General features: G+C 32.2%; 1 protein-coding gene across 1 annotated transcript; it reads right to left on the reverse strand.

Annotated features, from left to right (window-relative positions):
• Positions 1 to 9,864: 9,864 nt before the first annotated feature.
• On the reverse strand, positions 9,865 to 10,671 carry LOC133879840 (pEARLI1-like lipid transfer protein 3). The gene has a single exon (XM_062318609.1). The coding sequence runs from the start codon at positions 10,584 to 10,586 to the stop codon at positions 10,092 to 10,094; it is 495 nt and encodes a 164-aa protein (XP_062174593.1). The 5' UTR covers positions 10,587 to 10,671; the 3' UTR covers positions 9,865 to 10,091.
• Positions 10,672 to 13,799: the final 3,128 nt, after the last annotated feature.

Here is a 13,799-nt window from a genome sequence, read left to right on the forward strand (position 1 = left end):
TATATGAAAAATATATTATAGCCCTAACTTCCATTGTATTTTTATTTATATTTTTAAATTTTAAAAAGTAACATTTTACATTATCACTGCATGTAAAATTAAACATTTTTATATTTTTCTCCTCAGAATACTGTGAAATTTATTTAAAAAGTACCATTTATTGAAATTATTAAAAAAAAAAAACCAAAAAAATGAGAAAACTGAAATTACCAAAAAGGTATGGCCCTTTTCATATTAGCCACCTATTTATTTATTTTTTAAAATACAAAATCAGTGCCGGGGGGATGGGCTCCTAGGCCACCCCTTTCTTAATTATTTTCTTTTCTCTTTTTTTAAAAATATTAAATTTTTAAGTTTTATATATTTATATTTTTTTAAAAAAGAGTTTATGCACCGCCATTAAGGCCAACTTGTTGGGAATTGTCAAGCTCAAGCTGCCAGTTGCCATCACTTTGCTTCTTAATGCTTGCGGGAATTAAGAAGGTCCCTCAAGGCATTGTATGTGAATAGAACCTCAATCTTTCTGCATCTTGTTCTCAATGAATTAAATTAATTAAGCAAATTTATCTGGTTTTTTGGTCTTCAACTAATTTTTAATTTCTTTAAGGAGTACATGAAGTTTCTGCTAGTTTAATTTGTCTAATTTGCATTTCTTTTTAAATCCAAGTCTTTTTGATAAGAACCAAGAGAAAAAAATGTTGACAAGTAAGAATTACCTACAACACAACAATTGCTTTCTTATCGGTTACAAGCATATTAACAAAATGTGAACTTTCAATTCTGATCTAAGATAATAAAACAAATAAAAAAGAAAAGAAAAAGAGGCATATTGAAAGCACCATATTCATCAAGAGAATTTTACATATAGAAAAAACACATATTTTGTTTCCCCCACAATGGCATCTTTAATCTATTGCCACTAGAGTGTGGAAGGCCAAGTAGTTGAGAGTCCAATAAACCAATTAATTGAAAGCCCAAATTAATTGGAAATGACGAAAATAATCAGATAATAAAAGGAAGCAAGTAGAAAAATGAGACATTCAACACCATTAGGCGCATTGGAAGCCTAAAACATTAAGATTGATGCCCAAAACATTGGCCCTGATGGTAGTGCAAAGGCAAACAGCAGCTTTCACATCAGTAAGACCCTGGATGAGGCTGCAGCAGGGTATCTTTTGGTGGGGTTCTAACAACAAGGTACACCAAGTCATTCAACAGGTTGGCACACACCCCTAGCTTAAGGGTGTCCTTGGGGCAAGCGGTGGGCTTAGGCGCCGCTGGAGTCGGGTGTGGCTTTACCAGAGAGTATTTTTGTAACGTCACCAAACCGCTAAGGGTTAGGTTCATCCATTTTCATACACCAAACTGCAAAGATTCGTAAGGTCTACCAGATAACCTAGTTAATATGTTGAATTAAATAAATTAAAATAATAATAATAATTTTAAAATTCAGAGCTTTAATAAATGCGGAAACAGTTATTTCAAAAAGAGCAATTATGTTTGATTCAATAATTGAAAATCTAAAGAAAAACCAAATTTATTGTGGAAGTGCACTTATTGAGGTACTGAGATGTAATGTCCTAATGCTAGCCTAGATCCCATCTCGGCCGCCTAAGTCTCTCTGCTCATAACCTGAAAACAAAACAAAAAATAAGGGGTGAGCGAGAAATGCTCAGTAAGACAAGAACAATTTGAAATTATGCTAAAAAAAAGAACAAGAACAATTAATTGCAATTATGCTAAAAAAAAAAGATGATACAATAATATGACATAAAACAATTTGAAAAGGAGTAGAAGATCTCTTACCTCTCCGAATGCAACTAAAGCAAATTCCTTGACAGCTAGCTAGTCACCTGAATACAGGTTCCAACAAATTAATATTACATACTCGATACTAAAAAATATCCAGACACTACTACGGTTCGTCTTGCTAGCCTATTGAGAATGGATTCCCTAGATATGTTTAAAGACATTAATAAAGATAATTGTCATCAGAAATATTCTCCTTCAATATAATAAAGTTTAATAAATTCCAATATCACGAACTATACTCTTAATAAAAATGGTTTATAAAAATGATCCATGATTTTTAAGAAATTTACGAGAAGGTTTGAAACAGTTGAACTAAAATAGTTTTGCTTCTCTGTGGAAAAGATTTAAAAGAAAAATAAAAATAAAAGAATAAACAGTAAGGCTAGTCTGTTATGTTTACGGCTAGAAGAGAAAATATATATATATATATATATATATATATATATATATATATATATATATATATATATATATATATAAATAACATGAATCACTCGGGTGTGGAGACCCTGCTGTCCAAAAAGAAAGAAATAATAAAAATAATAAAGGCTATGCCTCTTGTGATTTTGTTGCTAGGAAAGAAAAGAAAAGAAAAAAATAAAAATAAATTAAGAAACCGAGAGAGGCACTCGGCGTGAAGCTTCTTGAAGGAATAAGAATAATGATAATAAAAAGAATTGCAAGTTTGGCATGTACTACAGAATTTCTGTAAGGAAATCGGAGGAAATAGGAGGGTGACATTGGTGCTAGAAAAAGAAAGAGTCAAAAAAACAACATGCAAATAGGACAAGAGCCTTGGCTGTATGCCAAGCAAAAAAGTAAAATATCAAGGCCAAAAAGAAAAGTCAACAGCAAAGCTAAAGAAAAAAAAAATAATCTAGCTAGTCCTAGAGACTTGAGATGATTGCACTAAACTGAAAAGACCATGCCACCACACGTTAAGGCTGCAAGCTGCTACGGTAGTCGGTAAGGAAAAGAAAGAAAGGAGAAAAAAAAAAACAAAAGAACAAGAAAGACGTACATTACGTCGGTACAACAGAAAAGAACAGAAATATGAAATATATACCTGCAAGTAGAAGTGAAGGAAGTTGAAAATCCTTGTACGCAGTGTGAGGGAAAAGAGAAGGCTTGAAACTTTTCGGTGATGAGAGGAGAGAGTGACGGCTAAGAGATTTATTTATAGGAGTATGGTTTTATTATTTGGCTGCTAGGGTTTTATATAATAAAATAGGTATTTTAATTGATTAACCGTGCATAAGCAAAGTGAGATAAAAGTGAGCTACATAACATTTAGTAATCATACAAAATACTATACTAGTATCCTATTATGCTAACATGACAGTGTCAATTTACTTTGATTTTTTTTATTCAATGATTAATCTACAAATAAACCAACATATTGCCATATCAGTATGGTAAAGTCCGACCTATATAGCAAAAGTTTGAGAAGCATTCCCATATGATTCGTTATTCTCTCTTTCATTCCGTTAAGAGTAGGAAAGACCCTCCTGTAACCTATTTTCCACGTTCAATTAAAAAAAAAAGTTTTGTGCATGAAGTTAAAATGTTTGTGAGAGTCAATTTTGTCGGTCTCTTGTTCCATCTTCACTTTACTACAATTTGTCATTGGGCATAAAGTTAAAATAAATAAACCAAATTACTGCCATATCATAAAATGGTCAAAGATGTGTGTGCATGCTTTCACACAAGCACATATATTAAATCTTTTTTTTTTTTTGTCATTTTGGGATAAGTAATAGATAAGATTAATTCTAGTAATAAAATTAAAAGTAAATATATGATCCTCCAGAATGAAGCAAAGTGGCTTTAATTTATTATTCATTACTAGATGAGTATTCTAAATGGCTAGCTATCTCTAATAGTTATTTCCATTTTTATTTATGAAAAGGAAACACTTCAATGACTCGACCTAATAATGCAAATGCTACAACGGAAGTACCTAAAAACAATATAATCTATTTGCGAAACTGGCTTTAACTAAGTGTTGCATCGTGTTTGGATTGAGTCATACCCTGGCCTATCTGTATTGTGACAACATCACTTGCCGAATAAGAGCCCATCATTTTCGATATATAAATATGAGTTTCCCTTCCAAAAAATAAAATAATTATAATACTTCAAGGGCGGAGCAGAGCCTATGAGGCCCATTGTAGCTTATTTTAATTTAGTTATGCTCGATCGAATAATAGGTTGGGAATTGTACCCCTGCGGTATGACAAGGGTATATATATATATATATATATATATATATATATATATATATATATATATATATATATATATATATATATATATATATATATATATATATATATATATATGATATGATCATATTGTTTTTGAGTCTTGCATGTAAATGTAGATACACTGTCGAACCATGTAAATTCTTTATATAAAATTTTCTCTTCCTTTTATCTCTACTTTTCACTAAATTGCATAGTATCAACCATCCTGGACATAACCGTATATATTAATACAATCTGATCGTCTATAGATTTGTTTTGAATATTTTTCAGTATTTAGACAAATTACAAAGTAGAAGGAAAGATGTGGGAGTCCATCTTTCAAGTAACTAATTATAAAGTAGAAGGAAAGATCGATTTTTCAGTATTTCAAGTAACTAATTAGAAGAAGTTTGGAAATTAATTTCACGATATCTTAATTTTAATCCTAATTATCCATCAAATGGGGATTTTAGCCTTAGTACAAATAGTAAGATACAAATGGAGTCATCCTAATTCCCTGAATAATCAAAAATACCTCAAAAGTCTTGACCTACTTAGCCCCTATGTCCTAAATGACACTAGCTAGGTCGAACTTGGTGTGAATTATTCTTCCTTTTTCTTTTATTATTTTTTTTCTTAAAAATTCCTATGGTTCTAATTGAGTAGCACAATTGCTCATGATCCAGGCTGTGTTTCCGTGTCCCAATTGATAAACTAGTATTTTCTTTTCTTTTCTTTTTTTGTCCATTTCTTGTGTTAAGATTAGCTCAATTAAATTTAAAGTCAGTTGTGCTGTACCTTCGGTCTTTTTCTTCTCTTTGCTTTTGTCTTTAGAAAAATGAAAAATTGGCCAATTACATGTTCTTTAATTTGGCAAGTAGTTCTGGAGGAAATTGAAAAAAAAAAAAAAACTGTCGGCAATTCATCTAAACATGCTAAGTTTAGATTTACGATTAAAATAGAACCTCTTCTTTGATAGAGGCGCGCCCTTAAGCCCCTCGTTGGTTCTTCAGAAATTATACAAAAAGATGAGACTAGGAACTTGAATTCGATCTATTGTTTTACACGCTTATCACTCCACTGGAATTAATTGAAAATCTCAACAATTTCCAGCAAGATAATTGTGCCGAGTTGAAAGATACAAGTGTTCTCTTGGAATCCAAAAGAAGGGATTACCACGTAGGGGTGGCAATCTGTGTTCGTGTGTTGGATTTAGGTCGTGCTGAGGCATGAGTATAAGACTATATAGGTTAATCATATATATCCGACCTATTTAATTAAACGGGTCAAACTTCTCAACTTTAACCCTCTAATTTTGTATTGGATTCATGTTAAGTTTGTAGGTCATGTCAAAAATTGTCACCATTATGTTGTTTGTCGGGTTTGGGTCGTATCGAAACATGTGTATTAGAGTATATAGGTCAATTATAAGTCGACCCATTTAATTGAATGGTTTAGATTTCTAAACAATAATATTTTATTTTCATATTGAGTTCGTATCGAGCTCACGAATCGTGTAAAAAATTATTAATCCTAATAACACGTCAGCATAGTAAAATATTAGTTTGGTATATAGTATAGATCGAGCATTTCTCTTTTTATATAGATATAGACAAGGCATCACACCAAGTTTGTGAGAGACAATTTCGTTGGTCCATCTCTTCTTCCATCAACTTGACTGAAATTTGTCATTTGGCTTGAAGTTAAATAAACCAAATTACTACGATATTATAAAATGGTCGTGCTTTCACACACATAATATAGCATCTCTAATCTGTATTGTTTGGTCTTATTCTTGAAAGAAAAGATAATTAACGTTAAAGAAATTAAATATGACGTGCGGAACAATAAAGCGGATATAAGAAATTTTACATGGTTCGATCTATAACTTATGTTTATAGGATAAAACTTAAAATAATACAATATTATACTCTTTTTGATAAATTTACAATACAAATTATCCATATTTAATTTATAGAAACATAAAAAGAATACAAAAAGGTATAGAAGATTAATTACAATCAAATTATAAGTCTCATATATTCTCGTATCATGTTCAATAACAATTATATGGAAAACTAACCTTCCTTACTCTACGTACCACACTATACGTACCCTTGCATTTGAAACAGACAACACTTTAATCTTTTTTTCTTTTTTTGTTCTATTTGGGATACTGACCCCATGACGCCCTTTGCAGCTTATTTTAATTTTGTTATGTCAAGTTGAATGGCAATGGTATATTGGGAAGCACCTCTGCTGTACGTGTGGCAATGGTATATTGGAATTTTGAAACAGACAACACTTTAATCTTTTTTTCTTTTTTTGTTCTATTTGGGATACTGACCCCATGACGCCCTTTTCAGCTTATTTTAATTTTGTTATGTCAAGTTGAATGGCAATGGTATATTGGGAAGCACCTCTGCTGTACGTGTGGCAATGGTATATTGGAATTTTCAATATACCATGTTAGAGTTTAATTTTATATATATATATATAATGTAACCCTATTCTTTTTGACATAGTGAAAAATTAGTTGGTCACTCTACGTCCATCCTGTAGACATAGATACTGTGAAAAATCTATAGACTCATTGATACTCTCAAAAGACGTCTTGAGGGAGGAAGAGACACTATGGTTTATAAAGTGTCAAGGTGAAAAAAATCTTAACGATGTGGGACACTTCAACACATCCCCTCACGTGTGGCAACTAATGGCCAAACACATGGACAACAACGGGAGGGAAATGTCCATCATCGCAAGAAACCTGAAGCACTGATACCATGTTAAATTACCACTTATCCCAAAAGCTTAAGCTTATAGGAAAAGGTAAATTTAATCACTTAATTAATACTTTAACACTCTCCCTCACGCGTGGGCTCAGACTTCCTTTTAATATGTGAGGCCCAACACGTGAAATATTTACTTGAAATGTGAGCAAAATGACGGAGTTAAGTTTCGAACTCAAGACCTTTGGCTCTGATACCATGAAAAAGTCAATAGATCTAACTCACCTTCAAAAGACACCTTTAGAGATGAGAGGACACCATGACTTATAAAGAGTCAAAGACAAGAAAACCCTAACAACGTGAGATACTTTAACATGCCTCCTCACATGTGGCAACTAATTGCCAAACACGTGGACAATATCTGGAGGTAAAAGTCCAACAATCTCAAGGGACTAGCTTTGATACCTTGTAAAAAGTTCATGAGCCCATTGACACTCTCAAAAAACACATTGAGAGAGGAAATGACACCATGACTTATAAAGTGCACAGGTAAAGGAAATGTTAGCAATGTGTGACACTTTAACACGCCTCCTCACGTGTGGCAACTAATGGCCAAACACGTGGACAACAACGAGAGGGAAAGGCCCATCACCGCAAGAAACTTGGAGTTCTGATATCATATGAAAAGTCAATGGGCTCATTGACACTCTCAAAAGACGCCTTGAGAGAGGAAGGGACATCATGGCTTATAAAGCGTTCAGGTGAAAAAAATCTTAGCAATGTAAAACACCTTAACAAATACATTGCCGAATTACTTAAATTCTTTAGGTATTATTTTCTCTACCTTTTATCTTTACGTATCTTTCACTAGATTGCATGGTCTCGACAAAGATCCCCAACATAATCATATTAAAACAATCTGATCGTGACCCACTTGCGAACGATGAGGCACATAGAGATAACACGTACAACGCAAGAAAGCAACAAACTTGTGAAAGCTTTTACCATATTGGTGAATGTAAGTAGATGACTGGAAAAACCTGCCTGTCAAACTTTAGACACACTTTTCTGAAATCCTCTTTTCTCTCTCCTCCCTCCCCTCAACTGGATCTGTGTTGTTTTTGCTGCTTTTTTTTCTTTCTTCCTTTTTTTTTTTTTTTTTTTTTTTTTTTTTTTTTTTTTTTTTTTTTGTGTGTTTCTTGTGTTATTGTTTTCCTTTAAGTGATCAAAGACTACTGTATTTAAATTTGTGTTGGTCCCTCTCTTTCCTGCGGTCCTATTTTTTTACTCTAATAACGTTTTTACTACTTTAGTCATTTTTTTGTGGCTGTTGTTGTTTCTAAGTGGCGGTACAGATAAGCTTATCTTAATTTGTTTTCCTTTAGCTTTGATAACCGCCTTACGCAGCCTATTGAGAGGACCGGGTCATTAATTTGTTTGACCCATTTCTTAATCTTTATAATTATTTTAGGTTTTGGTCTACTGTTAGGGAGTTCACCACTTTTTCTTTAATAAGATCGTCCTCTTCTTCCTCCTTTTGGATGCGAAATAGAGAGAATCCTCTCTTGTAACATTTTTTCTTATTCAATTAAATAAATAAATTAAGAAAAAAAAAAAACCCGAAGTAGACGATTATTGTGACAAAAGAAAGAAACAAAATGTGAGAAAATAAACGAAGTTGTTTCTTTTTGCTGCGTTTCACCGTTTCACGTTGAGCAGCTATCTCCTTTTATAACACAAGAAGTTGGTCTACTTCTCCTCAATTGAGGGAGGAGTAGCAAATTCAAAATCTGATAGAATTAGGTGAGCATTGATATATATATAGGTTATAGTTGGTAATGCATTCTCAAGCGTATTTTGTTTTCAGACAAAAAATAAAAAATAAAAAATCTTTAAACTATATATCTAATATATAACTGAAAGGAAAAAGATAAACAAATGGAAAATTAAAGCAAAATAGCTAGCGGAATAATAAAATAGAGACAAGGAACTTTACGTGATTCCGTCAATGGCCTACGTCTACACAAGATAAAGTCTAAAAGACTACATTTTGCTTTTATTCTTTGATATTTTTATATTACATGAAACTTCTATTTATAAGACAATTGTGGTAAATAAGTATGGTGACCAAATTTGATTACATTCAAATAAATGTAATCTGATTACTATCAAATCTGACTATAGGAAATTACTATTAATTACAACAAATCTCATAATATATTCTAATATTAACAAATAATTAAATCCATATAATACATATATTTCAAAATATTTTCTAGTATTCAACCCGAAGATCGACGTCCAAGCACATGGTAGCCCCTGATCAAGCTCTAACTGGTCCCATAAAAAATATTTAAAATAAATATACAAATTCTTTCAAAATTAAATTTTTACCCCCCAAAAAGTGTTTTTTTCACCGAGCATGCATTTTCAAAAGTAATAGCAATATATATGGGAGTAATGAAACGATTATAAATAACAATATTTTAATGCAGGATGAGAAAAGAATATTTGGTCTTTAGATTTATTTAGGCTTTATTGATTATTTAGGTTTTATATTTTAAGAGTTAATGTATTTTGCATTAATTCATAATAGGCTTAGCATAAAGTTAATTAGTCAAATTAGGGTTAAAGTTTATTTTCAGTATCTATTTAAATACTCTTTGTACTGATCATATGGAGGCAGATTATGATTAATGAAAACAAATTTTTTGTTTGAGATGTGATTTCTTTCTCTTTTGGTGATCATAAGACTCTACCAAAGTCAGTAAGTCTCCGGTTCCACCTATCATCTTCGTTATTTTAGTGAGATTCTAAATTAATGAAAAATTTATCTTTTTATTTTTTGTTGTTGTTTATCTATTTTTGTGGAAACTCCCTTCAGTCCTAAGTCACATCCTGAGTAACTTAACTCCCCTTGTGGTGGGTCCAGTGTATATCTCGTAGTATATATATGTTTTGTCGAACCCATTTAAATTAAAAATACAATCCTCATATATATATCGTAGTATATATATGTTTTGTCGAACCCATTCAAATTAAAAATACAATCCTCGAATATAACATACAATAGATAATTTCTCAAAAAAAAAACATATAATAGATAATGACAAATAACTTACACATCTGATCAAAGAAATAAAAAAGAACATACATATCGAAAGCACCATTATTCATGAAGCTAGAGAATGTAAGAAAAACACAGATTTTATTGTTTCCTCCATAATGGCCTTTTTTTAATTTATTGCCACTAGAAGTGGAAGGCCAAGTAGCTCATGATGATGAGACCTATATATGGAACTGGCTAAGTGCATTTGAAGTCTGTGGGAAGATTCTTTCCACAGTAGTTGAGGAGTAAGCTCAACGAGACGGGGACATTAAGATTGATGCCCAAAACATTGGCCTTGATGGCAGTGCAAAGGCAAATAGCAGCTTCCAAATCAACAAGCCCCTCGATGAGGCTGCAGCAGGGTGTCTTTGGTGGGGTTCCGACAACAAGGTGCAACAAGTCATTCAACAAGCTGGCACACACCCCTAGCTTAAGGGTGTCCTTGGGGCAAGTGGGGGCAGGCTTAGGCGTCACTGGGGTCGGGGTCGGGGTCGGGGTCGGGTGTGGCTTTACAGGAGGGTTTTTTGGAGTACTCTTTGGTGGTGATGGTACCGGAGGGTATTTTGGAGTACTCTTTGGTGGTGATGGTTGGCATCCGCAAGGGACATGAGTTGAAGAGACCATAGTGAAGAAGAGAAGGTTGAGAGAGATCACTAGAAAAGCTATGGTTGTGATAGCCTTGGAACCCATTTTCAGACACACTAGCAGCCTTGCTAAGGGTATGAGATGTGTGTTGTATTGGGATGTCTTTGGAGTGGTGCAGGATGTTGAAATGGGTTAGGGTTTATATAGATGGAGATTTTTGTTGAGGGAATAAAAGAACACGGAGAGATTGGAGGCCCTTGTGACTTGTGAACAAATTGGATTGGATCAAAGGCCTTCCAGTACTAGCTGGAACTTTGCATGAATTCATCTAGCACCAAAAACAAAAATAGACAATCTAGATCTTTGTAACGTTGTTACTTTTTACATTTTTTAAAAGAAGTAATGCTACGTACCACACAAATGTTTCATGCACAAAACTGATGTGATAAGGTCTAATAGCCACCATATATATATATAATAGCTGATTCGAGGTCTATTAGATCTTGTCATGTCAGCTTTGTAGGATATTTATAAGATATATGTTTGTGTGGTATGCAGCATTACTCATCTTATAGTTCTTCATTATTATATTTTTACACCAATAATGCTATATATATACACATACTTTAATTTATCTCACTTTGTTGATGTTGCACTCTCAATCAGCCTTTGGATCTTTCTTCTTCTTCTTTTAAAGAAAAAATGGCATGTTTACAATGCCACATTAGCAAATTAAAGTGTGATAAAAGTGTTGTGATATTTATCATTGAGTAATGATATATACCAAACTAATATTCCACAAGTATACTACTATGCTACGTGAGTCAGTGACAATGTCAATCCACTCTTGATTCTTTTTTATCTTTTTAACAACAACTGTTTTAAAGGTGTATTGACGCTACCACGTCACCATAATAAAATAATGATAGAATATTGATGTGGTGTATAACGTTTCTCTGTTTATATCCTTTAAGGCACGACAGCCAGTTAGTGAGAGTCAATTTCGTTGTTCTCTAGCTTCTTCCATCAACTTTACTTGAATTTGTCATTTGGCTTGAGGTCAAATAAACCAAATTAGCGATATCATAAAATGGTCGTGCTTTCACACCCACAAACCTCTAATCTGTATTGTTTGGTCTTTTTCTTTTTGGGATAAGTAATAAATATATATTAATCGTCCAAAACGAAGGAAAGTGGCTTTAATTTATTATTCAATACTAGTTATTTCCATTTTTATTTATGGAAAGGAAACGCCCAATGACTCTAATAATGCAAATACTTCAATGGAAGTACATAAAAACAAAATAATCTATAAGAGATTGTTGCTCATATTCTGAATGTTAGTAATACTGACCTTTAGTTCAAAGATTGACCTCAAGGGCGGAGTAGAGCCACATGAGGCCCGCGGTATGGCAACGGTATATTGGGAAATTTAATATACCAGGTTAGGGTTTAACTAGTATTAGCATACATATGATGTAACTCAGTTCTTTTTGACATAATTAAAAATTAGTTGGTCGCTCTTGTGAACGCATGTAGAGACATTGCCGAACGATGAAGGTTCTCTATGTACTATTTCTTCTTCATTTTTATCTTTACTTTTTTCTAAATTGCATAGTCTCAACATGCATGATCCGGCACGGAAAGCGTAGATAAAAAGAAAAGAATAATTGCGTCTTCAAGTCTATAAAAGTAACAAGCTACGCATAGCTTAGCAAATAAAAGTATGGACACAAGGAGAACGTGGGGTGACATTTATCATTACTCTTTCTCAAATTTTCATTATCAGAGTTGTAAAGTTTTTTTCTTCATACAATGAGCTCTCTTTAAATAGAAAATAGAAAGCTTCAAAAGAGAAATTCTAAATAAAGATAATTCTGCTACTACTACTAATAATAATATTATAAAAGCAGATACTAAAACATAATAGAGAAAATTTTACTTATAACCGTTGATCTTTTATCACTTTTTGCAATCATACCCTAAAGTGTCAATTTAGTGTATCTATCTTTCATTTTTATACAAGTAATGCTATATATAAGATGGACACTCATCAACAAAACATAGGAAATGATAAACTAAAAAAAAAAAAAAAATCAAAAGTTAATGGTTACTGTCACATCAACACAATAAGATGGAAGTGGCATGGAGGTATGGTATATAAGATTACCAAAAAAAAAAAGAAAAAATCAATAACTACTAAACTCTGTAACGACAGTATAGTTAAATAAAAGGGATATACTGGTGTAGTGTATAGCATTACTCATTGTGTTTTGAAGGGTTAGGACGATCGTGAGATAATTACATTGTAAGATCATATTATCAAGTTATATAGAGAGGAGGCATGCCGAATTACAAGGAAGTTGATGTAAACCCATTCGTACCAAAACATAAAAAATGATAAATCGAGTAAGTTCGTAAAGAGAATCTGGACCTTTAGATTTGTAAAGAGAAATTAAGCCTTTATATTCATAAAAGAACCTAAATCTTTTAACAAACACAAGAATTGAAGATTACAATGAACCATACTTTTGTTATTGATAGTTCCCTTTTAAATAAAGAAACAAAAGACTATCAGTTACATGAGAGACCGATTAGGTCTTGACTTCTAAGACTATGACTCCGGAGTCTAATACGGAAAGAATTTGAATTAAAGATTTATTTATTATTGATAGTTACCCAATGAAGGTCCTACATATTCAATGGTAGAAACCTAAAAATGTCTTAACCTAATTAGCCTTGGTGTGAAATAATCCTTTTTCCTTCATTTTCTTCTTTGTTTTTTTTTTCCCCTCTAAATTGTTTGTTATTAAATAAACTTTAAAATGGTCTTGAGTAGCATAAGCTGATCGAGGCTATGTTTCCTTATCCCAATTGATAAAGTAGTAATTTCTTTCGAAGTAATGCTATTTAGTAAATTCTTGTATAACTGTTATGTAACATTGACTTTTATTGTCACATCATCTACTTATATAGCAGCTGTACACGAGTCTACTAAATAGAATTTTTGAATTTTTTTTTTTTTTTTGGTCCATTTTTGGTGTTAAGATTAGCTCAAATTTAAAGCCAGGTGTGTTGAACATTTGGTCTTTGTCTTTTCTTTTTTCTTTTGTCTTCAGCAAAAGAAAATTTTGGCCATATGTCTTTTTGGCAGGTAGTTATTGAAAAATTAAAAAAAAAAAAAAAAAAAAAAAAAAAAAAAAAAAAAAAAGAAAAAAAAAAAGAAAAAAAAAAAAGAAAAAAAAGTTTAAGTTCTTGATCTTAACTACCGGAAATTCATCTAAATAAAATTGGTGGGAGTTTCAAAAGATATATGAT

This window comes from Alnus glutinosa, chromosome 10 (genome assembly GCF_958979055.1).
Source record: "Alnus glutinosa chromosome 10, dhAlnGlut1.1, whole genome shotgun sequence".
Taxonomy (NCBI): Eukaryota; Viridiplantae; Streptophyta; class Magnoliopsida; order Fagales; family Betulaceae; genus Alnus; species Alnus glutinosa.